This window comes from Tenrec ecaudatus, chromosome 16, assembly GCF_050624435.1.
Source record: "Tenrec ecaudatus isolate mTenEca1 chromosome 16, mTenEca1.hap1, whole genome shotgun sequence".
Lineage (NCBI taxonomy): Eukaryota > Metazoa > Chordata > Mammalia > Afrosoricida > Tenrecidae > Tenrec > Tenrec ecaudatus.
The window spans coordinates 98,257,899-98,284,578 of NC_134545.1; the positions used below are offsets into that span (position 1 = coordinate 98,257,899).

The 26,680-nt window shown below is 52.5% G+C and overlaps 1 protein-coding gene across 1 annotated transcript in view; it reads right to left on the reverse strand.

Moving 5' to 3' along the window:
- Nucleotides 1-26,680, reverse strand: part of ABLIM1 (actin binding LIM protein 1) — a 232,406-nt gene that overhangs the window by 29,045 nt on the left and 176,681 nt on the right. The window contains exons 7-12 of the mRNA XM_075534800.1: nt 25,816-25,903; nt 21,831-21,889; nt 8,431-8,508; nt 7,611-7,766; nt 4,407-4,442; nt 2,515-2,644 (exon numbers count right to left, since the gene is read on the reverse strand). Coding sequence (XP_075390915.1) covers nt 2,515-2,644; nt 4,407-4,442; nt 7,611-7,766; nt 8,431-8,508; nt 21,831-21,889; nt 25,816-25,903 — 547 coding nt within the window. The remainder of the gene's footprint in view (nt 1-2,514; nt 2,645-4,406; nt 4,443-7,610; nt 7,767-8,430; nt 8,509-21,830; nt 21,890-25,815; nt 25,904-26,680) is intronic.

The following is a 26,680-nucleotide window of genomic DNA, read 5'->3' on the forward strand; positions in this document are numbered from 1 at the left end:
CAGCACAGGTCCACTCTCTGAGAGGACATGGCTTTGGGGAGCAGGAGCCAGTTCTGGAACATTCTGGCTCCGACTACTGCCAACTCCTGTAGGGCCAGGACCACCCGGGGAGTTGTGTTGAAGATGCAACAGACTGTCAGAAAGACAGAGCAGAAACTGACCACCAGGGCCAGCCTGGGGAGAGGGGCTCTTCTGTGGGAGGGGCAGGCTCTTCCCTAAGCTGCCAGCTTCTCCCACCGGAAGCGTGGTTTACTGTGCCGTGGAGGAGGGGCCTGCTCAAGTTCCCTGGGAGCAGTGTGAGCTACTTCCAATCCCAAGAATCAGTGGCACAGGGGGGTCTAGAAACAAGCCATCGCAGCAGAGGACTGGGGTGTTCAAAGGAACAGACCCCGGGGATCTGAATTCATCATCTGGGATCTAGAACGTGGGGTTTGGGGGGAGAAGCACAATAAAGACTACCATTATCAGAACCCCAGCTTTGTAAAACTCAAAAAAAAGACCCAAATCCCTCACTGTCAGTGAGGCAATTCTGACTGGGAGCAGCCCTGTCAGGACAGGGTTGAACTGCCCCTGTGGGTTTCTGAGGCTAGGAATATTTTTAAAATGTAGAAAGCCTCATCTTTTTCCCATTGCATGGCTGGTGGGTTCAAACTGCTGACCGTGCAGTTAGCAGGCAGACCCATAATCCACCATACCCTTGAGAGAGACACACAGAAACAGTACTGAGAGAAAAGGGGTGGAGAGGTTGTTTAGCCCGGGGAATGTTCGGAATACTCCCGCAAATAGGACCACAGCCAGAGCAGATGCCGACGGGGCAGTGGTCATTAAGGGCGTGGCCTTTTGGGGGAAGGAAGAGTCTCCGACTGACCAGTTGGCCACTATATTCCGGGGTCCATGAAACAACCTTGTCCCTGTGCCCCCATGCCATCCTGGCCCCTGTGCACCTGGACTCTCAGTGTCCTCAGCCCACGTGCAGAGGGACAGCGCAAACAAACAAGGGTCCTGCTGGACCCAGGGCCGAGGGCATCAATTAAACAATCATAATCATGTACGAAAAGAAAGGTGTTTTCAGAACATGGTCACTTAAGGCAGTGGTTCTCAACCTGTGGGTCGAGACCCCTGGGGGTGCTGAATGACCCTTTCACAGGGGTCACCTAAGACCATCGGAAAGCACATAAATATTTCACAATATACAATTACATATTGCTTGGTGATGAATCACTATGCTCTGCTGGTATTCAATTTGTAACAATGAAAATACATCCTGCCTATCAGATATTTACATGGCGATTCATAACAGTAGCAAAATGATAGTGATGAAGTAGCAACAACAATAATTTTACGGTTGGGGGGGTCACCACAACATGAGGAACTGCATGAAAGGGTCGCGGCATTGGGAAGGTTGAGAACCACTGACTTAAGGCACCCGTTGAACACTGAGCAAATATTTAGGCTCCCATCGAAACCGATACACTATCACGAGGCTGAGTAGTAAGGACCGACTCTTCTGCAGGCCTGCGATCTAGGCCTTCAGAGGGAAGAGGCAGCCTGTTCAGAGTGTGCTCCTGTCCTCTGACTTCATTGCTGCTAGTCTTGCTCTAAGATCCCGCAGCTGGGTCTGTTCTCCTCACACTGTGGCTTACACTGACATCCTCACAGGCGACAGAATCGCCATCTTCCTTTGTGACTGTGTCCCAGGAAACCTGCCACCTGTCTTGGGAACTCGAGTCCCCTCCCACTGAAGGCAGCTGGGGCCAGTTTCTGTGTACAGGAAGGCCAACCGAGACCCATGGCCAGTAGGTAGGTTCTATTGCAATGCCTTGCTGGCTTCGTCTCACACACGCTGTGGACGTGCTGTCAGGAGAGGCCAGTGCCTGGAGGAGGAAGGGCCTCACGCTCCGTCAAGCAGAGGGGCAGGCACACCAGGGAAGGGTCGACAAGGAGGACTGACCCCGTGGCGACCACCGCAGGCTCCGGCAAAGGGCTGGGCATGTTTCCTTCTGCTGTACACCGGGCCACTATGGGTCAGAATCGACTCAATGGCAGCGACAGCAGCAGCCCTAGGCCACCTGTCACCAGACGCTGGGTTAGAGATGATGCCTCCAGGCCTGGGAAGTTACATCAGACTCTCCTCTCGTGGAGAGCTTCATCTTAAGCGGAAGGAGGTCAGCTTTTCTTTAAGCCCACTACAGACAAAGGGACCTAAAGCTCCCTGGAGGGCACTAGCACTTCACTGTCAGAACGTAACAAGCTTAAAAATCACACTGAACAGGAGGAGGAGCAGCGGAGGCTGCTTCAAGACAAGACAGAACGTAAACGACCGCTGAACATCCAGTTAAGTTAGGTGGGTTTTTTTCTTTCTTTTCCTGGGAAAGAGGTAGACATATTTGGCAGCCAGAGTTTTCAGTATAGGCCCTGGGCTGGGGGTGGGGATGTGGATGGGGAAGGGAGCGGGGACACACAGGAGGACACGGACGGTGCCACCGTGTGGCTCGTGGGGACAGCTGCCCTTACCAGGCCTGTGGAAGTGCTGGGGCGAGCGGGACGTGGTGGGAGTGTAGCTGTGGCGGCTGTACACCGGGGAGCTGATGGAGCCCTGGCTGGTGGAGCGGTGGATTATCCGGTCTCGAACATCCGGGTAGCCCTGCAAACGACACCAGAGACAGTGTGAGCACAAAACACACCCACAAGCTGCTGTCCTTGCCGGGGGGCGGGGGGGCTATCTGGTCATGCACTCTTTAGGGCCAGATTCCATAGGCAGGGCTGCAAATGAGCGTCCCTAGTGCTCCTTGTCCACAGCCTGCGGGGCTGGCACCGACGAGGTTCTAGGACTTTAAACCGATCGAGTCCAGTATGGGCAGCGAGGTGGAAAAAGAGGCACGGCTTCCCCTGGGCACGTTGATATTTATTGACTGTGCTCGTCAATGCTACAGCGTGTCTGTACACACCCCATGACCAGGATGTACACTGCGAGAGACTCCCTTCCTTTTCTGATGTGAGGGTAGCCGCAAGGCCCGTCTACGGCCGTGAGTGACTCGGTGTGGCCGCGGGATGAGTGCAGCCAGGGCATGCTTCACCGCCTGTTCCCACGACCAAGCCCCGTGTCATCTGGTGACCTTGACAGCTCTGATGGAGAACAAGCTGGCCCTGGTCTGACACCCCTGAAATCCCTCTTCTCCCACTTCGGGAAACACAGTCCAGGCACATAAAACAGTTGTTCAAAGGGATAACTTATTAAAACATGTACAATCTCACCCTTCAGGAAGGCAAGAACTTAGAATAGATGCTCAGCAAATTGAGGATTCGCTAACTGTGGCCTATCAATTCAGTGGACTAGAACCTGCCATTCAATACTATGCATCTCAGGTCCACATCTAGACAAGGATAGATTAGGGGGTAATTCTCTCTCTCTCTCTCTCTCTCTCTCTCTCACACACACACCAGTTAAAATACTGAAACAGCACACAGATGAATGCTTTACATTTTAGACGTCTATGTTCCTAGAGCATTTCTATAATGCAAGAGATTAAAGACCGTGGGAGCAATAATTATCAGACAAACAAACAACCCATACTCACTGCCAGAGTTGATTCTGGCTCAGAGCGACCCTCTGGGACAGGGTGGAGCTGTCCCTGTGGGTTCCCTAGACTCTAATTCTTTACAGGAGTAGAATGCCTCATCTTTCTCCCCACAAGTGGCTGGTAGTTTTGAACTACTGGCCTTGCAGCTAGCAGCCCAACGCCCACACAGTTTGGGAGATGTGAACGCAAGGTCGGAGGCAATAATAAACAAAACTGAAGGAGCAGCCCAACAACACATGGCCCCAAACGGTGTGCTTCCACCAAACACTGGGTCGATGATGGACGTGCGTGCTTACGGCAGGAAGGCCACAGAAACCCAGTGGGGACCTACAGGGATTTCACTCTCGGAAATTACCCAGGTGTCCTTAGGCTCGGCCTAGTTTTACAAAGACTATCTGAAGCAAACTGTTGATTCTTGGTGCAGAAGAATGGCTTTTCCAGGGGGTGGGGAGAATGGCCCAGAGCACTGAGCACGTGCTACTGCACCCCCTGCTGGTCGATTCAGATGATGGGCCATTTGGATCACTTAGGGGTGAGGGAAGTGGGCCCCACACTGGGACCAGTAGCTTCGTTCACTGCAGACACGTTACAACCCCCGACAGATGCAGACTCAGGTTGATGTAAGGCCCTGTCTCCCAAATTCCCATAAAAAAAATCCACTTCTGTCATCACATCTTATATACCTCCTAGCCTTGTACACGGTTCTGTGGTTCTTTGGGGCTTTGTTCTTTAGGGAAAATTCCAGGTGAGGGCAGTTCCAAGCAACTCCCAAATGCCACCTGGCGTCATTTCTTTTAAAGAACAAGAAAAGAAAAAGGCACTTACTTCTGCTGATGGAGTAGGAGACAGGGTCCTCGGCGACTAGAAGAAAAGAGAGTTTAAAGTCACCACGTGCACTGCGCACGGCCGGCTTTCATTAGGATGGTGTATCAGAATCGCCTGGAGACGTGATTCCAAGCACACAAGCTGGGATCCGTGTGCATCTTCCCACTCAGTGTGCTGGAGGGGCCAGTGCAGGGTTGGTGAGCAGTACTGCATTATAACCACTGAAAATTGTTTGAGGCCTGAAATAAGACTGTGATAGAGGCACGTGGCATATCTCCCTGGCCACCTGGCCGACCTCCCTGCTTCCCCACTGGCTTCCATCCTTCCAGGCACACAGGAATGCTGGGAGGCACCACCAGTCAGCGGAGGCCTCCTTGCCTCAGGACCTTTGCATGTGCTGCTCCCCCTGCCTGCAGTGCCTTCCGGTCCGATGCTCTGCATCTGCACCCAGAGGGACTTCAGCAGTGACCACAGGCCTGTAGTGCCTTCTGCTCATTCTCCCTCACAGCACTTTCCACTGGCTGAAACGGCAATAGCACGCTGGAAAGTGCCTGACTTATTGACTATGCTGTAAGGCCAAAGAGGAATCGATGCCTTCGAACGCCGGGGCTGGTGGAACACTGAACATGCCGGGGACTGTCCAAAAAGCCAACAGATACATCTGGGAAGACATACAGCCAGCATGCTCCTGAGAGGCAACGATGGCAAGACTTCGTCTCCTGTCCTCTGGACCTGTTGGCAGAGACCAGTCCCTGGAGGACATCATGGTCGGTACAGCAGAGGGGTAGTGAAGGGCAGATGGCCTCCTTGTAAGATGGATGGACACAGCGGCTGCAACAAAGGGCTCAAACAGAAGAATAGCGGATGAGGCAGGACTGGGCGGTGTTTCATTCTGCCAGACCTTGGGCAGCTATCAGTCGGAAGTGTCTCAGGGCACCCTAACACCACCTCTCCCTCCGGGTGGCTGGAGAGGGCCCAGGCATCTATTAGGTGCTCAGCAAGCACTTTCTGAAAGAACAGACCAAATGCTATTGTTAAAATGCAAAACGGAAGCAAAGCCTTCCAGAGCACCCCACCAGCCGGGCATTTCCTTCTCGCTCTACATTCCCCATGCCAAACACCCAGGTTACTCAAGAGTCACTGCTGAGTCAGCTAGCCCTTGTCACCAGGACGTCCTGGCTGGGTAAAGCCAGGCTCCCTGAGGGCAGGGATCATGTCCTCCCGGCTCCAACAGCAGGGTTCCAGCCCCACCACGCAGACCTGGGACACAAGTTTCTCCTCCAGGGGTCTAAAATGACCATCTGTGGCTGTGATGGATGAAATCCACCACCCATCCGGTTGTCATTTTACAGTGGCTTGCATGTTGCTGTGATTCTGGAAGCTAGGTGACCCCTATTTCAGATACCAGTAGGGTCACCCGTCGTGGATGGGTTTCAGCCGAGCTTCCGGTCTAAGACTGAGTAGGTCATTTAGAGATCTGCTTCAGAAAAGTCGCCAATCGATGCTTTATGGCTCACAACAGTCTACCAAGTTTTGCCGATGTCAGCAGGAGTGGCCGGCTGCTTGAGAGGGACAGCGTATTCGGTGAGGCAGATGGCCAGGGAGAACAAGGGAGACCCGCAGGAGCTAGCCTGACCTAGTAGTCACAGGGAAGGACAGGGACTTGCCAGGGATGCTGATGATGATGTAGGACCGGCAATGCTTGCAACTCTTTTCATCAGTTACTAGCACATGTCACCTTTGACCCAAGGGGTATCCTCCAATGGGATTCTGCCCACAGACAAAACCCGAGCGGGTCATTGCAAGTTGTGATACACGTGGTGATTACCACAACAACAGCCAGCACCTTTGTTGGGCGCTTGTTACATGCCAGATCTTATTTTAGTCATAATGTTTCTTTGAACCCTTCTCTGAAGCCTGAGAGGTAGTTTATTGTCACCTTGAAGTGACAGAGAAGGAGCTGTTGTCCAGTCCTACTGTCTCATTTCAAGCCCGGAACATTTCAACTTCAGAGTCCAAGCTCTTGGGAACGTCTATGGTTTGCTGCCTGACATACAACTTCCAGGACATTTCTGGGGAAAGTGAATTATCAAACAGCTTGCTTTCCCTTGGCTTGTGTGCACTGAGCGCTGAACGCATTCGTGGCCATTAGTTCTGAGACCAGCCCTTTTGCACCTTAGTTCAGGAAACTCTCCTTGCCCTTTGACCCCTAAGAAACTCTCTGGAGCTCCTTGGCAACTGAACCCCCCCCCCACCCCCTTCAACAATCAAATCATCTGCAATGGAGAGCAACCTCAGACGCCGCCGCTACAATGAGTGGCCACTAGATGGCACTACCAGAAAAGGCACATCACGCCCCTGCTCTGTGGCAAGTTCTCAGGAAGACCTGCGCTCGCGCAGGATAAAACTTAAGTTGCCTCTTTGTATAGTTTCTTTTCTTGCATTAGCTAAGGATGGGAAGATGCTGAAAAAATGAAGCTCTCAACATTCAGGAAGCAATTTCTCACACGTCTCTCCTAAGTATGCCCATGCCCAACACCCTCTGGGAGACCCTGCCCCAAGTTTATTCTCCTGCGAGTCTCCTCTGAGGCCGTCAGCTTCCCTCTTCTGCAGGTTGGCTCCGCCCTCCCACAACCAGGCATGGATGCAGGTTCATCCTTCACTGCTGTCCACCAAGGGAGGCCTGGTGGTGCTGTTGGGTAAGCTTTGGGGTGTTGGCCACAAGGTCGATGGTTCAAACCTACCATCTGCTTGGCAGGAGGCAGATGAGGCTGTCTGCCCCCATGACTATCTACAGCCTCAGAAACCCCCACAGAGGGTCCCTATGAGTTGGAATCGACTCCTTGGAAGTGATTGGGCTTAGAGCTGCATATGGGGTAGCCCAGGATATGCACATGTTCGACGCTAACCTCCAGTAGGCTGGAGGCTTGAGGCCATTCAGAGGTGCCCTGGAAGAAAGGGCTGGCAATTATGTCTGAAAGAAAAGTCCACTCTTGGAAGCCTCCCAGCCAGTGCACAGCTCTGGGCTGACACACAGGGGCTGCTGTGTGTCCGAATCCACCCAAGGAACATGTCAGGAGGCTGGTCTGCTTTCCCAGCTTGCCTAGAGCTAGGCTCTGGCGACAGGAGTTATGACCACCTCCTGGCCCCAGGCCACCCGCAGGACTGCTTGCTGGAGGGACGGCGGGCTGGGTGGGGGCATACCTCTCCGAGGCTCTGTCTCTCCTGCTTGTCATCGTAGCCCGACGTGTAGAAAGGCTCGTAGGTAATGAGATCAGGACGCTCAATATCATAAATTGCCTTGACCTTGGGGATCGCTGCTAAGTCCTTGTAATCCAGGATTTCATTGTCGACTTTTGCCTGCCAGAGCGAAACAGAAGGAACCATGGGCTCGGGCCTCACTGCGTGGGGGATGTTCGTCAGCTGATTGGTACATCTTACTGAAAGAATAAAGATCTTCACAGTCAAAGGACACCCGCACTCTTTGCTTAGCACGGTCATCTCTTTAGAAAAAGACATCGCTTAGGCCACATGGGAATCATGTTCCACAAAAAGAGACCAAGCAGCGAGGGGGCGGTGGGGGGATGTCTAAGGAGAATTCATCAAGGAGAGAAGTCTGCACACCTTATAGAGACTTTCCTAAATTTATCAGAAGAAAAACAGCTTCCAACAGATGGTAGAGAAAGGGGGAGGGGACAACATTCCCAGGTGGCTACAAAGGTTGCATATTTAATAAAGTAAATATTCGAATACCTTTGTGGCAGAACACTCAGAATCAGTATTGGAACGCATATAGCTACTCTCCAAATATAAAACTGAATTCTTGATAAGCTTTACATGGTGCTGCCGCCTGCTACCGGGCATCCACCTGACCACGCCCGTGATGGACAGATGTGAAGGCTGGTTCTACAAAGATGCAAATCAGGGCTCATCACCGAACGAGGAGTCACTCAGGACGAGCTTGTTTCGGGGGAGATCCGCTTGGCTTGCGTTAACCCACGAGCTTACGGAAGAAGGTACTCACATAGATGGTGTGGCCCGGGGAGCCGGGGACACTGGAGCCGGGCCGCGAGTAAATGCTCTCTGAGGAGGTCCTTGTCGGCTGCAAAACAACCAGGACGGGTCAGGCCTCAGCATTGTGTCTTCTGGTCACCCAGACTGACCGCGGTCCCTAAGCTTGGGGACAAGATCACCTGGCCAGAAAGGCATGATCTGTGTGCAGAGGGGAGGCACAGAGGGGCTTTCTCCCGGGACCCTCCCTACAAGGGCGCTGCTCTACATCCAAAACACACCAGAGCCGGCTCTTCCTCTCCATCCCTGAGACTGCCACAGCTCTGGTCCCAGCCCTTGGCTCCCTCGCTGGTCCCGGCCCTTGGCTCCCTACACCAGATCCCTCTTCAAATCCACTTGGCACCCAGTGGCCCAGCTTCCTGGGTGGGGACAGCAGTTAGGCGCTTGACTGTCATCTGAGAGGTTGGCTGTTCAAGCCCACTCCGAGGCTTCTTGAAAGACTGGCCCGCTCTCTGAAAACCCTTGGGAGCAAGAACACTTTGCACACTCGGGCCGGGGGTCAGGAGCCACCTGATGGCCGGCACACAGGAAGTAGTCTGAGAGCCAGCTGAGGGATGTCACTTGGGTTGTCAGGGTCCTGCTTCGGGTCACCCTGCCCACCCTGCATAGCCTTCTGCTCCTCCTCCATGCCTTACCGCCGCCCTCGCTCACAGGACACGGCGTGCTTCCCTGCCTGTTCCTCTGCCTCGCGTGCTCAGGCAGTTTTACTTGATTGCTTTTCCTCCTCCTCCTCCTCCGTCATCTTCTCAGAGAGCATTTCCCTGCCCCTTTGGGCCAGACTTGGTTCCCCTCATTTTCTCGCGTGGCCTCCTGCTTATTTTCCCTGCATGAATAAGGCTGATAATGACCTATGTGTTGGTTGCTTTACCTCACATCTCTCTCCCGCAGTACCTTTAGCCATGATCGCTGTCCTCAGAGGTCCCCCCCCCCATGCTGTGAATACCCACTGCTCCCCACAGAACACGCAGGCCAGCGGGGATGAACACCTGTGCGAATGAGGTGGGGCACCGTCAGCAAACACTCAGTCCTTGGACGGCTGACCGTGTTAGGCACGTGGCTCTGCGCCTCCCCGCACACAGCACCCAGAGGTGGCCTGCTGGGGCCAGTGGAAGAGGTCAGACCTTTAGATATGATGTACTTGTGGGTCACTTAGACTGGTAGGGTAGATAATGTAGGATCCACAGCCTCATAGTGCTGCTTGGCATATTCTGGAAAGTTTCGCAAAGAAAACCAAAGGCACAGTCTTGGTCAACATCCTCATCTCTGTGCAACCATTTCCAGGTGGGAATACTTGGTAGTTACACATGCATGAAGGACAGGAACTTTTCCTTTCTATCACCCTTTCTCCTGATATCCGGCACCTTGAATATGGGCCAGAAAACCACCTATCGGCAAGAAGGGTGTTTGACTCTGTAGCTCACCTCCCAAAGCAAACCCGCCTGGCCCGCGCCCCACAGCTGTGACCAGTCTACTGCGAAAAAAATTATTAACCACAGGTAGTTTGCCAGCTACAAGCAGCCAACGTCTAAGACAAAGGAGCTCCTAAACTGTCGTGGAAAAATGTTATCGCCTTTGAATTCCATTTTCCTAAAAACTTTTGGAAATCCCCGAGTTGAAGTCAAACTATCAGATGGAAACCTCGCGGGTAAAAGCTGCGGCTCCTGCTGTTCTGCGTGGAGTCCGTCTGACTCATCGCAAACTCCACGTGCATCAGGCATGCCACCACTCTGTCCTGCGCCGTCCTCAAAACCGGGGCCATGTCTGAGCCCACGGACGGCCATCAAGCCGGCCCTGACACGAAGTGGTCCTCTATGGAAGAGTGCAATGCAGCCAGTTCAACACCAGCTCCGCAGCGGTGGCCATGCTGGACCACTCTGTCGATCCATCTTTTGGAGGACTGTCTTCTTTATCGCCGAGGTCTTCCCCAGAGACAGGTTCCTTCCGACCTCAGGTGCAGAGAAAGTAAAGCTGTGTCCTTCAGGCTGCCGAGGCGCGTACTGGCTATCCTTCCTCTAGACAGACCGGGTGGTTCTTCTGACAGCCCGTGGTCTAGGCACTGTCCCTTCCCAACACCATCATGCAAACGCGCCCATTCTCCTCCCGTCTTCCCTAGTCATTGGCCAGCCTTCCCATGCGTTCGAGGCCACTGACTTGAGTCTGACACAGTTTGGTCCTCCGAGTGTTATCACTGATGTTTTAACATTTTGAGACCTTGTTTTTATTTTTAAATAGAGCACTCCCCAATGCAACCCACTGCTTGATTTCACGACTGTTGCTCCCATGAGCATTGAGTGCGGATCCAAGTAAAAGGAAATCCTTGACAACGTCCATCTCTTCTCGATTCTTCATGATGTTGTCCATTGGCTTGGTGGTGAGGGTTCCGGTTTTCTTCCCATTGAGCTGTAGTCCACACTGAAGGCGGCCATCTTTTCCCACCAGCCAGTGTTTGGAGTCTTCTTCACTTTCAGCATGTAAGCCAAATTGTCATCCGCATATGGACATGAAACCAAACTCACTGCCATCAAGTTGATGCCGACTCATAGCGAGAGACCCTTAGGATGGGGTAGACCTGGGCCTGTGTGTTAACCAAGACTGCTTATGGGAGTAGAAAGCCCCACCTTCCTCCCATGGAGCTAGCTGGTGGTTTTGAACTGCTGACCTTGCGAATCACAGCATCATACATAACCATATAACAGATTGTTAATGAGTCTTCCTCCAATCCCGATGCTGTGCTGTTCTCTGTTATAACCTAGCTTCCAGGATGGTGTGCTCAATATACAGATGGAATCGTATGATGAAAGGGTATAATCTTGACACTCACTTTTCCCAAATTTGAATCACAAATTATCCCCTGGCTCTTCTTGATCTATGACAGGTTCCACCAAGAGCACACTTGCATTCTAAAATCCTCATTCTCTGTAATGTTATCTACAATCTGCTACTAAGAGTTGCTAATGCCTATTACTGTGACAACAATATTATTGCAGTCCCTGAAAATGTGGCTACAATGTGCTACACAATTCTCAGGCATGATGCCATTTAATCTTCTCAATAGCTCTACAAAGTAGGCTCTGTTGTTATTACTGATGAAAGTCTGAGTACCCTGGGTGATACACTCAGAAAGCAATAGAATCACATCTGAGCCAGGCGCTCCAGCTCCAGGGACTGGGCACTTAACCAGGGCACTATATTTTTGGCTGTTTTGTAAGGCAAATAGGACTACTCGGTTCCCATCAACACAGCGCTGGGACACACGATGGAGGCAGTAGGAAATGAGCGCGCACAGCAGAAGTGCCTGCCAGTTGAAAGTGCGTATTGCCACTTCCTTTCTGCAAGAACGAACGCTGGTGGCACAATGGTTAAGGAACTGGCTGCTAACCAAGAGGTTGTTGGTTCAAACCCATTCGGTGGCAGTCTGCTCCCATGCACACAACAGCCTGAGAAACCCTACGGGGCAATTCTACTCCATCCTGGAGGCTCACTCGTTGCCAAAGAACAACAGCATCCTCACTCACTGCGCTGGGGCGGGGAGAGTCGACTGCCGGCAGTGACTGTGGTTGCTAAGACAAAACCCGTGTGGTCAGCAGGCATGTAGGACACTGTGCAGACAGTGCTGGGGCTTTGGGGGTCGCACTCCTTACTCATGCCCGGTTTAGCCAAGGGTGGGGTTCTGGGAGACTGTGCTTTCCCTGTGACGCTGCCCCTGGGGAGGGTCTTGGTACGTGTTCTCCTCCTCCGGGGCATGCCGGGGAGAGTATTGGAAGGGCAGCAAGCACACATGCTGTGGCCTCCACGCCGTGATGCAAAGCTCCCCAGAAAGCAAAGTGTGCCCTTGGCTATGTCCAGATTCTCTCGTCCTCCCTGCTCCGTTGTCGGAGAGAATGGTCCGGAGAGTCATGAAGGCCTTCTTGGGAGCACTCCTTTCCTCACTCGCACTCTCGGGATCCAGGCTGGATGAGAGGCTCCCCAATTGGACCTGCAGCAGCGTCTCAGTTCCACGCCCCTGCCCCCGGGCGCTCTAATTTCAAGTGGGGTATTTCAGGTTTCTAGAGTCAGACCGTTTTTGGAGGGCAAGTCCAACTCTGCTGTTTCTACTGATGCTGCTCTGCCTCCTGGGCTGCCCACCTGGGTTCATTGTGTGCCCCTTCAGGCCATCAGTGGTAAGAGATGCCAGAGATCTCCCTGGAAACCCCGAACCTGCTCTTGCTTTCCCGGCTTGCTTTTGCCTCGTGGGAATCTCCCACGCTCCTATCTTCAGTGTGGATTTGCCGCTCACAGGCATCTTGCCGTTGGGTTGAACTACATGTTTCTTGGCCTATTTTCTTACAGTGACCTTACTTTGCTTCCTGTCTATACGGAAATGATGGTATAAAACACCATCATGCATGACTACATAGTATAGGAGGGGCTTTCCAAAGTCTGTAGAAAAATGGAATGAAAAGATAATGGCATCGCTTCACCAGCTCTTTGAAGACCCCTGTCTATCTCACGGCTATGGTGTTGACCCCATCTCTTAGCAAGTGCTGGCTCTCCGAGGCTGCCAGTCTCTATGTAAGCGAATGGTCTCGGTCTCGGTCTCTCTCTCTCTCTCTGGGAGTGGCTGCTGGTGACTGCCAACACAGCTCATCTGGTTCGTAGAGTGGGGTTAAAGGCTGGCTTTGAAATAAAAATATTTGGTTCAAATCTTGGCTCTGCTGGTTGGGTGAAATATATGAGCTTAAAAAAAATCTCCTTAAACCTCAGTGTCTCCATTTATACAAGGGAAAAGGGGTTGGGGGTGGGGAAGCACTCTACTTTGCGGGTTTAAATGAGAGAGTTGGGATAGAGCTCCCAGTGCTGGCATTGGGCTGCCAGCACTGGTTCCGTCTGCCCATGGGGCATTCAATGGGGCATTCAATGGGCATCCTGCTCCCCACAGGATGGATACATCCACATGCAGGCCCTTGGACAGTCACTCCACCAGCAGAGGCCAGCAGTCTCTCCCTTAAGAAGGTGAAATTATTTTTTTTAATCTACAATTCCATTTGGTGTTATTAAAAGCTTTAGTCCTAGATATTTAGAATTTTCCATTTTAATACTCTCAATCCCCCGTCCACCCTTCCCCACCCCGCCTCCTCATGGAAGCTCACTAGCATGGAACCCATTCTGACTGAGAGAGACTATGGGACAGGGGCTTCTGAGGCTTTAGCTCTTCACGGGAGTCGAAAACCTCGTCTTTCTATTTTTAATACTAAATATCTAGAATTCTATCCCGATAAAATCCAAATTGTTCATCTTTGCTTATATATTTTAAAATTCCTGTTTCTTCATATTTATTATATACATATATGTAATATTGCTAATTACCGTATGACTTGTGGAGGGTCTCTGAAGGGCCAAGGCATTTTCAAAAGGCACCAACCCCACAATATAACTACATATGTGCTATGCACCCAAATGCCACTTCTGGAGACCTCTTTACCAGTGACTGTCATGTCACCTCACCTCAGAGTCCCCAGAGATGACTGTGTGGGCAACTATTTACCCTACATGACCATTTTAGCCATCCTGGTCTCCAGGCCAACACCAGTGACCCGGTAATCATAAACTGAGTTCAATAATTAGGGAGGCCAGCTGCCCGCTTCTGCAGTCCTCTGTGAGACAGTTAGACCAAAGACTTCTTGTCTACTGTGAGTGAAGACGATTTCAACTATCTGTTCCTAAGGTATACGCACTTCTGCTTTCCTGAGGAGGGGGCAGCAAGGGTCTGCGCTGAAGCAGGCAAGAGCAGATGCACTGTCATGACTCTCCTTTAAATATTCCTTTCACGCCATACGTTGGTGGGTGTCGGGGGGGAGCCCACTTGAGAACACAGATGGAAACAAGTGATTTTTGTCTTTCAGAGCCATCTTTGGCGGAAAAAAATAAAGGCGGGGAGTGGCGTAGATAAAGAGAGAGGCTTACAGATGGGCTGTGGCCTCTTGAATTATACTGCCAATAAAATTAGTAAGCAAATAGCGTACTAATCTTTAAGCTTACATTTTAAAGAGTAAGAGCCTTTTAGATGTCTGGGGGTGACCTCACTGGACTGCTTATAAAGAAGCACCCAAAATGCCCTACATCGATGTCCCCAGCATATGTCAGGGGGCTTCAAAAAGCTGTGTGTGGGGGAGGATAGTAATAAAGAGAGAGTGGATTTTCTCCATGAATGTTTAGAACCCACTTCCTATTCACTCCTGACTCGAAGGCTTTTTATTCTATATAAAAAAAAATCAACCAAGAGAAGCCTCATAGAAAAACGATTTCATTCATTCATTTCACCAGGGGGGTGAGAGAGGCATTTAGCTGCTAATACTGAGAACCCTGAAAGAGCACACCTTTGGTTCCCCCCCTTCCTGGGATTGCTATGAGCAGCCTTCTCCTTGGCCATCAGATGGCTCCCCTCTCCTGGGTCTGGCCTCATCCCTATCCCACCATTCAGGAGGCGCACGCAGTCCCAGTTCCAGTCCCAGAAAGGAAAGTGGGCGAAAGACCTTTGTGCGCTGCCTCCAATCCAACCTCCGCGCCATCTTCCTTCCAACACTTACCAGAGCTCCGCCTGGGGGCCCCTGGAGACAGGGCATTGTCCGCTTACAGTCAGCGCTGGGCACCCACGCACTTGAGGGTTCCACTGAAGGAGAGCTGGGAAGCGCTCCCCCCCTCCGCCCCCTCCCAGGCTTTCCCCATTACCCCCCAGGAACAGAGATGCAACAACTACTGGATCTATGGTCTACAGTGCATTCAATCCTCCAAAGCCATGCGCTACGTGGGGCAGAGGAACCACAGGCAGGGCACCCGAATTGGAAGTTCTTAGGGACACCTACGCGGCTACCTAGGGCTCTAAGGTAAAGGAGCCTAGTAGGAAGCGCTGCTGGCTGCAGCGGACAGTACCTGCCTTGGGTGTTTGCTGACATTCACCAGACAACGTGGTGTTAGTAGCTGCAGAGGAAGGAATGTTTTTAAAATCTGCATACATCCAATAATACACTCTTTCTTTGTTCTAGAGGGAGGAGCAATCCCTTTGGAACAAAGACGCTGGGTTCCGGAGAGGGCCCTCCTTCTCACATCCCCCTTCTCTGCGGACCATTCATCGGGGCCTTCAGCCTTCTGCCAGCAGCAATCTGAGCACCTTGACCTTGGTGGGACCTGATGAATGGGGGAGACCTCGGAGCGGAGGGAACATGTGAAGTGTAAGCTGGCAAGGGGACGGTACTGTAGAGACAGGAACGAAGTAGCAGACAAGGTCATGTCCCTGCGGGGGGCCTCTACCTGGTGGAGACACTTTTTATGGACACACAGGGTTCATTTGGTTGTTGTGGATTTGCAGGTGCATTCTTTATAATGAGGTGAAAGCGTTTCTAAAGACAGAAACAATCGCGCCACTTAATGTAGCAGAGAAACTGCTTCAGCCTCCAGAGGCACACAGATCCTCCTTAGAATCAAGGCACGACAGTGCGTCTACAGACCTGGCCCTGGGACGGCCAGGAGCTCTTGGTCCGTAATCAACTACCACGTGGATTAGCCATGGTCTGCATCCCCCTGCAACCACCTGAGCGTGCAGGAAAATTCCGTTATTCATTGAAAACTCCCGTGAGCAAGTGCAGGTAGGATGCCTTTCTGGAGACAATCCTCTTTCCAATTTTTCTGAACTTGTAATTCTAGTGAGAAGAAAAGAATGGAGGCACATGACTTTCCGTCAACGGGCCTGCCTCGCCTGCACCACCAGGGCAGGCCTGGTTTCTGGGTATAACCGTGTGCTGACTGTCCCCCAGAACGGGGTGTGGCCAGTTCACTCCACCATGAAGGGGCCTTAATTTGAGGTGGCAAGAATGGGCGGCCCTGCAGGCCCTGGTGTTGGAAATATCTAAACCGCCGTATAATCCGAGAACCGCACTGCTGTGGGGCTTTCTGGCTTCCGAAGGGCTGCCTGAGGCGGTGCCTCAGACATCAGTGGGCCAGGGAAGACCTCGCCAAACAGCCCTGTTTTCCTGCCAAGCCCCGAGCTGTTTACAGCTCTGTGAGGTGGAGCTGATGTTGACGGCAGGATAATGTGCATCAGATGTCCCATTTGAGCAACAAGAGAAGCAGAGAAGTTATTAAAAGCATGCTCCCTCTCTGCCTTCTCTCTCCCCCTCCCTCCCTGTCCCCCTCTCTCCTCTTTCTTTCTACTTTCTGAGACACTCCAGAGTTTTTGAATCGACGGATCTGGAGCAAATCAAAACTCCTTGCCTGGTGGTACCCCCACCCCCCAAGAAAGCACCATAAACACCCATCACCTAGGTTAAGAATATGTAACACTTTGGGGTGACGTACTTTTGGAAATACTCAAAAGGTATTAACAACAACAACAGCACAGGCCAGGTGCTTGTCCCAGCAAGGTACACATTTTGGGCAGCACTCGTTAGTCCTGGAGTGACCTGTGTTTGGGAGTTCTTTTAGAGCAGTGGTTCTCAACCTGTGGGTCGCGGGCCCTCAGGGGGTCGAATGACCCTTTCACAGGGGTGGCCCGATTCAGAACAGTAGCAAAATGACAGTGATGAAGTAGCACAGAACATAATTTTATGGTTGGGGGTTCACCCCAACATGAGGAACTGTATGAAAGGGTCGCGGCACGAGGAAGGTTGAGAACTGCTTCTCTAGATCCATGACAACCTAAGTGTGTGTGTGAAAGACCTGACATGCAACCTGTAAGCCAAGGGAGGGGCTTTGAAAAGTGCGTGGGGAAAACACGGACTGGAAAGATCAGGGGATTTTTCCACGGACTCTCTGAAGCTCCCTTGTGGGCAGAACAGGAAGGAGGAGCTCCAGAGGGACTGAGCACGTCAGGCCAGCGAGGCCCCACCAGTCTGCAGCAGAGACCAGAGTCCAATGAGGCTGGGCGGCTTCCCATCTGGGTAGCCTCGATTTCTCCTTGATCCTACAGCTGAGGACACAGAGGGGCTGACCACAGCATGTCCCTTCTCCGTCTACACTGCTTGCTTCTCAGTGTCTTCGAGCAATTTCTCAGGGCAAGTGACGTTTGAATAAAAAGACATCACAATCTAATTCCTACTTGGTCTAATGTCAGAGAGAGAGAGAGACAGACAGACAGACAGACAGATACACACACACAGAGGTATGGGCCCGTGATCCACAGCTGGTTGCCATTCTAAATCCAGAATTGCCACCACAGGAGCAGAAGGGGGTTTTATCTGGGCCAAAGTGGAGCAGGGTGGGGAGGCCTCTGTAATGGGCTTTCATGGTTTCTTGAAAACCCCCGTGGAAGGTCATGCTTGTGTGTGCGGGGAGGGGTGTCACCTCCCGTCCCCTCGGTCATCTCATGAGCCCTGCAGGTGCCTTCCCTGCTGACACAGGCCCCTCCAGGTGGGCTGTTGGCTCTCTACCTTGACCATCATCAGTGGCTCCCCGGAGAGACTGGCCAGCTCCCAAGTGCTCTCCTCACTTGTCTCCCCAGATTTCTCCATCAGGACCCCCTCATGTGGTTCTGGGGTGCAGTGCACAAAGGCAAAGGGGTCTGGTTCTCAACTCATCTAATCTCGGGCAGGGGGGATTCTGGGAAGTGACTATAAAGCAGGAATGAGGAGAGCCCCATCACTGGGTTTCTCAGGCAGGAGAAAGGAGAGTATGCGGAAGAAGCCACCAGACCCACAGAGGGGGCACTTGGTCCCAGGAGCTTCCTTCCTTGCCTCTCTCCCACATTCTTGAGCCAGACCCAAGCCTGCTCTTCCCCAGCACCCTGTGTCTGCTGTCCTCACCACCTGGCCTGCTCTTCCCAACTCCCCCTCATCAAGTGTCCCTTGAGAGCTCTTCTCCCTGGACTCTCCCAAGGCTCTGCTCTGTCTCACTGGTGACAAGTCTCTGTAGCATGATCCAGCTAGGTACCACTCTGCCTCATCCACCCTCCTCAAACTGGCCTGGGCCTCCAGCATAAGGCTCAGGACTCAGACCTCCGCAAGAACACAACACAAGACAAGCAGCAGCTTCTAAGGTGCTTGCACTAAGAAAGGCAACGCGTTAGGCACTCTCTACGGGAAAACATCAGCCAGAGTCAGAAGGCAAGGTGCGTGCTGTGGGGGTGGGTGGGGTGTCAGAGGAGCGTCTGTCCTCCACAGGAGCAGGACAGGCTGTGAGGGGACAACGCAGGGGGTGTGGGTGGGGGGGGTGGTGGCAGTGACAGAAGCCCCTGGGCCCGAACCTGCAGAGATGGAGAGCGGCCTGCACGACGGATCAGACTTTTGGGATAAAAGAAATCGGATGCAGAGCGGTGGAAGTTTGGCGGCTGCCGGGAAACATGAAAAGGGGGGAGAAGGAACAAAGACATATCCTCAGTTGCACAGCGCTCTGAAGGAAAATAAAAACGGAATGAGAGGAAACTAATTTGAAGAGTACATGCAAGGCCGTCCCATTCCAGTAGAGAAGGGGTGCGTGTGTGTGTGCGTGTGTGTGTATGTGTGTGTGTCTGTCCCACTGGAGGCCGATTAGTGGGTCTTCCAGTCACAGTGTGTTTGCCTCTGTTCCAACATCCATGATCCCTTTCCTTTGACTTTGGCCAAGAACTTCTTAGAATCTAGGAAGAGCAAGAAGCTGATGAGGCCGATGGAGACAGCCTTAGGGGCCAGCTGATCAGGCTCCTGGAGTTTTTCTGTATCAAGGACGTGGACTGCTCAAGGGGGGGATGCTGAAAGACTCCTCAAATATTTTCCAGTTGCTATGGAAACTGCGCTGCAAGTGATGCCCAGTGCGAGGCTGAGGATCCTGGCTCAGGGCCTATGCTCCACAGGCACACCCTGAAGACGGCTCAAGCCTTCCTTCTTTTGTTCTGAACCTGTCTCCCTTGAACTCCCTCCAGTGGCAGCATGTGCCCCCAACTCAGTGCACATCTGAACCCCTCTCCGCAGAGGCCTCCTCTCTTCTCGGCTACGGATTCCTCAGAGGGAGCCAAGCACTCAAGGCTGCGTTTAGGAGAGGTTTTATTTTTTAAGAATTCTCTGGAAATTTTTGACATAAAGCAAGAAAATGGTCCCTCCCCTTGGCCAGATGAATGAAAGCAACTATCGCACTAGCTGCTTTTTGGGGTTTTTTTTGTTAGCTCATCCAGAAAGGCCCATGGAGATGCTATCAAGGATACTGAAGCTGTATTTAAAACAAACGCAAAATCACACTGGCCACATCATCTGGGCATTTAAGCATCCCTCTGGGGCAGGATGGGGAGAGGAATGGAGGGACGCATGTTCAGTCGTCTGGGCTCATGAGCATTCCTCTGTCCCCCAAAAGACTCCCATCAGGGAGGAAGTGAAAATGATTACCCCCAAATCTAAAATCAGCAGACAGTGTGGAGAGCGTGGGGGACCCCAGCCACTTGGGCGGCTTCTGGGCAGCACCTCCAAGCCGACACTGTGAATGCCTCATTCTCATGATGAAAGTGGCTGCTGGCACTAATCGGGATGTTCTGCGATTTTGAGGGTCCCCCGTTCCCCAAGGGCCCGGCCCGTTCCTCAGAATCCCAAAGCCCAGAGTCCAGCCATGGGCCAGGTTGCCAGTGCACACCTGCCTGGTCGGTGGTCTGTGCATGCCCATGCACTGCACACGTGAGAGTCTCATCACACGCTTTGCTGGGTGGTGCCCTTGCCTTTGTCGGGTCTAAACTTGAGGAGTCAGAGAAAAGTGGCTTTTAAATAATCATCTGTGAATTCTAAGAGAAGCCGCTTTAGTTGAGTGTCAACAGGGAAATGTGTTGTTTTCACACTATGGCCATGGCAACTGTCACCATGGGCTTTTATGGGTGCCAGCTGAGAAGAAAGAGAGCAAAGTGGGGCGGGGGGGGGGGGCACAGTCACTCCCCTGCTTGCAGTTTGTGTCTTTCCAGGAGAACACACGACAAGATGGGGGAAATAACAGCTGAAATTCCTAATGTGGGAAGCCAAGCCCAAAACCAAACTCGCTGCCATCGAGTCGATTCTGACAGAGAAACCGGGCACAGGTCAGAGAGGGGAATCTCAGGTGGCCATTTTTCTGAAGCCAAGGACCCCTTTTCTAAGTGACCTACCCACAACAAGGTCGCATGGATCAATGATGATGTGTTGGGGGTGGTGGCAGGATACATAAACCTCTCTTATACTGTTAGCAGCAGACCAAAGGAAGTCTACCACCTGCTCCGAAAGGGTCTCCCAAACCAACCCAGGCTATTCTTTCTGACTTTATCCTAGACACGAGGAGCCCTGGTACCGTAGGGGGTTAACTTGGTCAGGGGCTATCTGCAAGGTCAGCGGTTCGAAACCACCAGTTTCTTTGAGGAAGAAAGAAGAGGCTTTTTACTCCCCTACATAGGACTAGTCTCGGAAGCCCACAGAGGAACTTCTACTCTGTCCTCTCGGGTCACTGTGGGTCAGCATTGTCTCAACGGCAGTGAGTCTGTGTGTTTGGGGTCTCCCCGTAGGCACCAGCAGACTGACTGAACAGAGGCAGTGAGGACTGGGAGTCAGGCTCAGGATGACTGAACAATAGCTCACAGCCCGGGTGAACAATTGGGACTGTCTGAGCAGGCTGCAGATTCCGCTCGTGACCTTAGAGCGGCATACGGCTCCCCGCCTCTGCGATGGATAAAGCACAGTGACATCTTAGAAGTGCTCTGGGAGCCAAGGTGCGAAGTCCTGAGACGTGAGAGATGCCCATATTGCGATGTCCCGAGACCGGTGAAAGCATTGTGTTGGGAGCCTAAATATGTGACAAGCTACCCAGGGTACAGATGCCTGGGTTCCTTACTGGTTTCCTGAGAAGTGATTTGACAAGCCTAACAGCTTTGAGACGGAGGCTACCCTGGCACACGAGCTGGTAAAATCGATGGAGAGCTGACAGCAGGGTGAGGAGTCAGGGTTGGAGAGGTGTGTGAGAGACGGAGTACTCATGAACACAAAACGAAACAAAAATCCGCCAAACTGTCTGTCGAGGAGGCCAGACGTTAGAGGGACCTTAGACGTTCCCGATGTGTTTCCCATGTCTGCATGGTTTGATTTTTCCTTGAGTGCATTCCTAAAAACTGGCTGAGGGAGGCAAGGTCTATTTTTGTCCGAGGTGAGCCGCTTGGAACGAAAGTGACAATAAATGTAAGGTGGATGGAAATCCCTTGCCCTGGCTGAATGGCATTTACAGCTTGATTTGCTGTGTGGGGGGTGGGGGTGTGGGGAGGGGTGGGGAGGGGGATGGGGATGGGTGGGGGAGGGGATAGGGGTGGGGGTGAGGGGATGGGGGTGGGGGGGGAGGGACACAACGGAATTGTGACTGTGGAAAGCGAGGGACCTGCCAAGAAGCCCAGGAATTCCTGCTCAGTCTCCTTACCCGCAAGTTTTCCTCCGTCTTGGTGGACTGCTTACAGTCGGGATGCCAAACGGTGGAACCTGGAAAGACACAAAACATTGCCAGGTGTGACGGAAACAGCAAGCAGCTGTAGCCCCATCAGATGGCACACCTGAGGTGGTCACAGCCCTCTCTCCACCCGGAGGGAAGTGCAGACTCTGGGCGAGTCTTTGTCATCTAGTCTGAGCTTGTTCTACAAAGCTCCTATTTCTACATGACAGAAACCACTGGCTGGGCACGGCTTGTTTTCATTCCATACATCGTTAGCGCTACACTGAGTCCTTTAAAAAGCAACAGCACAATCCCAAATGGTTAGACTTTAAAATCAATGTCCGTGGCACCGCACGTCATTTCAGAAACCCGCGCCATGTGATTTAAAATGAAAACCACCACGCAGTTTGGGTGAGAGAAGTAAAGGTGAACCAGGCATGCTATATCCAGCGGCAAAACTCACTGAATTGTTTTCATCAATCCAATTATGGACAGTTAACTCTCGATCTAGGCAACATCAAGCAAGCCCGTAGAAACAGTCATGGTGTGAACCTGCAAGCTGTTGGGAATCACCTTGCAGAGAGCAATTGACCCTTTGTTCCAGGTGGGCAGCACCTTCACCCGATGCTGACTACTGAGGGGGTCAACCAGGGGTCAGTGTTGACTGAGCTTCAGAAGGTCACTTCCAGAAGCCCATTAGATCCCTGAGTTTCGAGGCTCAGAGGAAGCTTCCTGGTTGGTGACCAGGCCCAGGAGAGGGTGCTCCTCCTTGGCCTACAGAAGCTCCATGCTGTGACCTCTCTCAGACTTCATCCTATGTATCTCTTCCTTTGTACCTTTTTTGGTTGCAAAAAAACGGTAGCTGTGAGTATGACATCCCCCCTCCCTGAGCCCAAGCCCCCAATGCCCTTGAGTCCATGCCAACTCGTAGCAGCAGCCCGATAAGATCAAGAACTGCTCCTTGGGATTTCTGAGCTGGTGGCTCTTTATGCTAGACTCAGCCACACCTTCCCCCACGGCATCTGCAGGGCGTGAGCCCCTGATGAGTCAGTTAGCAGCCCAACACAACCCACCACACCACACCAGCAGGGTTCCTGAAGAGTGGCACGTTCCCTCTGAGTACAGGCGCCCAGCTGGTTGATCGTCTGCAAGAACCCGGTCAGTGCTGACGCGTGAGCTCTGCCTTGACTCTGCGGGGCTTGTTATGGTTGTGTGCTTTCAAATCAATTCTAACTCACAGGGACTCTGTATGGGCAGCTGCGCTGGAAGATGGTATCCACCTGGGTGCTAGCTGTTAGGGCTGGGGAGACGGCGTGCTTCATGAACAGCAGGTGACGAGGACGGAAGCGTAGCAGGGCGAGGGATGCCGTCCTACAACACCTGGTCACCTGTCTCTGCTTGGCTTTCCTCGGTATAAGGTTTTCATGATTTGCCCAGGTCGTGGGGCCAGAACTTCCCTCTGGATGGAATGCTATCCCCGTCTGCCCAGGCCCCAGTTTGCTTACCCGCTCATCTGTCAATGGATACATTTTGGGTGGTTCCCGTTATGGCCACTGAGAGGTGGCTGCATGGATACTGGGGTACAAGGGACTGGAGGGGAGTCCCTGCTTTTGCAATTCCTCTGGGCTTTCGTCCAGGAGCGGGGTGCCGGGTGCCTTGTTTGTGAGCATGGTAACTGGCACCCAGCAGTCTACAAGAGAGCAGGGTGCTGAAATGGAGCCTGCATCTGCCCCATGCTCTACGTGTGCAGCGACATCCCATTAGTGTCCCTGCAGATGCAGAGGCTGTCCGCAGGGAGATGGGTTCACATACAGCTCACATGAGGCCATCCGATTCAGGTGCTGGGACCTGCCACGTGGTCTTTTCGGGCCCTCGGAGATCCAGTGATGCTCCGCAGCCTACACCGTTCTCAGCGTGGTCATTTTTAAAGGACGGCTAAAAGGCACCCGGGTGCCCGCTCCTGATACAGCCTGAGTTTTGTGCTGACGTGCATGAGTGAGGCGGGGTGAGAGTGGCCGAGGCTCGGCTGGGATACTCAGGAACCATTTCTGTCGACCGCGCTTCGTTACCTTACAGCTCGAACGGCGAGCAAGGCAGAGCATCCGTTAAAAATGCACACGATGTTAGTACATGCACGGAGAAACAAAGCAGTGCCAGGCCCAGACGGCCCAGCCCCTGTCATGAAGGAGAGCGAGGGAGCAAGGGCGCTCGCAGGTCTCGATAATTGTGCTGATGAGCTCTGGCTAATTAATGACTTCCCAGATGAAAATAGCACGATACCTGCACAGATGGTGCTGTTTGAGGGGCAGGGGAGGCTGTCCCGCAGCCTCTCCAAGACACTCCCGCTCTGGGAAGGAATAAAGGCAGGTTGTAGTCTTATATGGGGAAAATGTCTCCAAAGTGGTGTCAGTGTAGAGACAGCTAATGTCCCCTGTGGAAATCGGTCCTGGTTACGTGCTCTTGCTGCCTGATCTCTCTCTGTCTCTCTCTCTGTCTCTCTCTCTCTCTCTCTCTCTCTCTCTCTCTGTCTCTCTCTCTCTCTCTCTCTCTCTATCTCTATCTCTCAGAGGGCTGTCTTTCCTCAGTGGGTGGACTGAGCCTATGGTACTATGCACCCGTCGGAGACGCTCTTCCCTCGGAGCATCCCAAGAGGAACAGACGCAACGTCCTGCTCTCGAGTTGATTTCAAATGAGCGGCCTCAGAGACACCCCCGTCCTCAGGTTGGTGAGTGACATGGGAAATGGTCGAGGCGCCATGCCAAGAAATGCCCTCTTCTGTCTTTTGTGTCCCCAGAGCCTGTTGCAGGGGAAGGTCTGGAAAAGAGGGGTTTGCCGATTTCCATGCCCCAGGGGTGTGCATGCAAAGAGTTAAAAGGTTTAGCTGAGACCCAAACCAAAAAATATCGATGTGAATGAGGGGGAGGGTGGAGTGGAGACCCAAAGCCCATCTGTGGACAATTGGACATCCCCTCACAGAAGGGTCACAAGGAAAAGACGAGTCAGCCAGTGTGCAGAACACCACTGATGAAATATACAACGTTCCTCTAGTTCTTTAATGCTTCCTTCCCCCTGCCCCCACTATCCTGACCCCAATTCTACCTTACAAATCCAGCTAGACCAGAGCATATACACTGGTACAGATCAGAGCTCTGGACACATAGAATTCAGGACAGATAAACCCCTCAGGACCAATAATGAGAATAGCAATACCAGGAGGGTAGGGGGAAGATGGGGGGGGAGAAAGAGGGAACCGATCACAGTGCTTGATGTATAACTCCCTCCCTCCCTGTGGGACGAACAAAAAAGTGGATGAAGGGAGACAGCGGTCAGTGTGAGACATAAAAAAACAAGAATTCATAAATTATCAAGGGATAATTTCATGTGGGAGGGAGGGGGGTAAGGGGACAATGAGGGGCTAATATCAAGTAGAAAAAGTGTTTTGAAAATGATGGTGGCAACCCATGTACAAATGTGTTTGACACGATGGACGGATGTCTGGATTGTGATAAGAGCTGTAAGAGCCCCCAATAAAATGATTTTTTTAAAAAGGAAAGTAAAAATAAATGTTATATATATATTAAAAAAAAAAGTCCTAAGAGCTAAGACCTGGAGGCTTCCAGCAGCCATCGAAGGGGCCATTCCAAGCGGCTGCTGCAGTTCCACTGTGATGCACACGGGGGCGCCATGCATCGGCCCCAGGTGGACTGCCTGTCTTCTCATGCAAGTCCACCGGGTGCATAGACCTCTCTATACACAGGCAGCAGCAGCAGCCTCATTCCTTAAAGACCTCAGGGGCTCACCGTCAGCCTGTCAGCAGTTTGGCTGACTAATGCTAACCGGTGAGGTAGATGTTGGCTGCGTTCATTTTGGGGGGATTGGGTAAGGCTCGAGGGGAATGAAAACGGCCCATCTCTAGGACCCTCCGCAGGCAAACCAGCCGGGACGAGGCCGGAGGGGCTCTCAAAAGTCCTCTCACCTTGAAGATACATTTCCTCTCCTTCTGTGAACATCTGGTTGCATCTGCTGCATCGGGCACAGCTGGGGTGGTAATGCTTGTCACCCGCCTGCAAGAGAAAAGGTGGCCAATGGTTATTCAGTTCCTCTGTCATGGTCCCCAAGCATTTTTTCCAGAGCTTGGATATTTAGGATGGGAGGGGAAGGTACTGTCTAATGGATCCAACGTCCTAGAGCCATAGCCCTAAGGAGTTCAACGACCGCACTGATGGCTGCCGAGAGTGGGTGCTCTGCCCCTGTCCAGAGCTCCCTGGACCTTCATCTCCCGGGGACTGTTACATCATGAGCCTGCGATAGAGCCTCCTCCATCAGCAGGAGCCTCAGGATCAGAGTTTACGCCATAGGCCGACCTTCACCAGCGCCAACCCAATCGAAAGTAATGTCCGTCACCCAGAGAATGGCAATCGGCCTCCTTCCAACAACCTGGGAATAGTCAACTCCGTCTGGCTTGGCAGTCAGAGGTGGCATGCGTTGCTTTCCGCTCAGAGAGCGCCCCAGCCCTCTGCTGTGCTGGGGGCAGCAGCCTTGGCCTGGCAAGGAGTTTTCTGAAGAGAGCTGTGTTTCTCCTGGGCTCCTCACATTCAGGCTCTGACTTCCCTGAAGCAGAGTGTCCCTGGACTAGGGGGCAACTTTCTAGACAGGTGACAGGTCACATCAGAGGCATGCTCCGGGTCCATGTCTGATGAAGGGAAACGTTCTCGCGCGCAGCTTAGCCAACACTGCCCACCACGCAGGTACCATCCAATGGAGCGTGGGGTGGCTTTGTCAGCCAACCACGGAAACGCTTCCTTTCACTGTGTGTCCAGCGGTGCGGAGAGGCCAGAGGC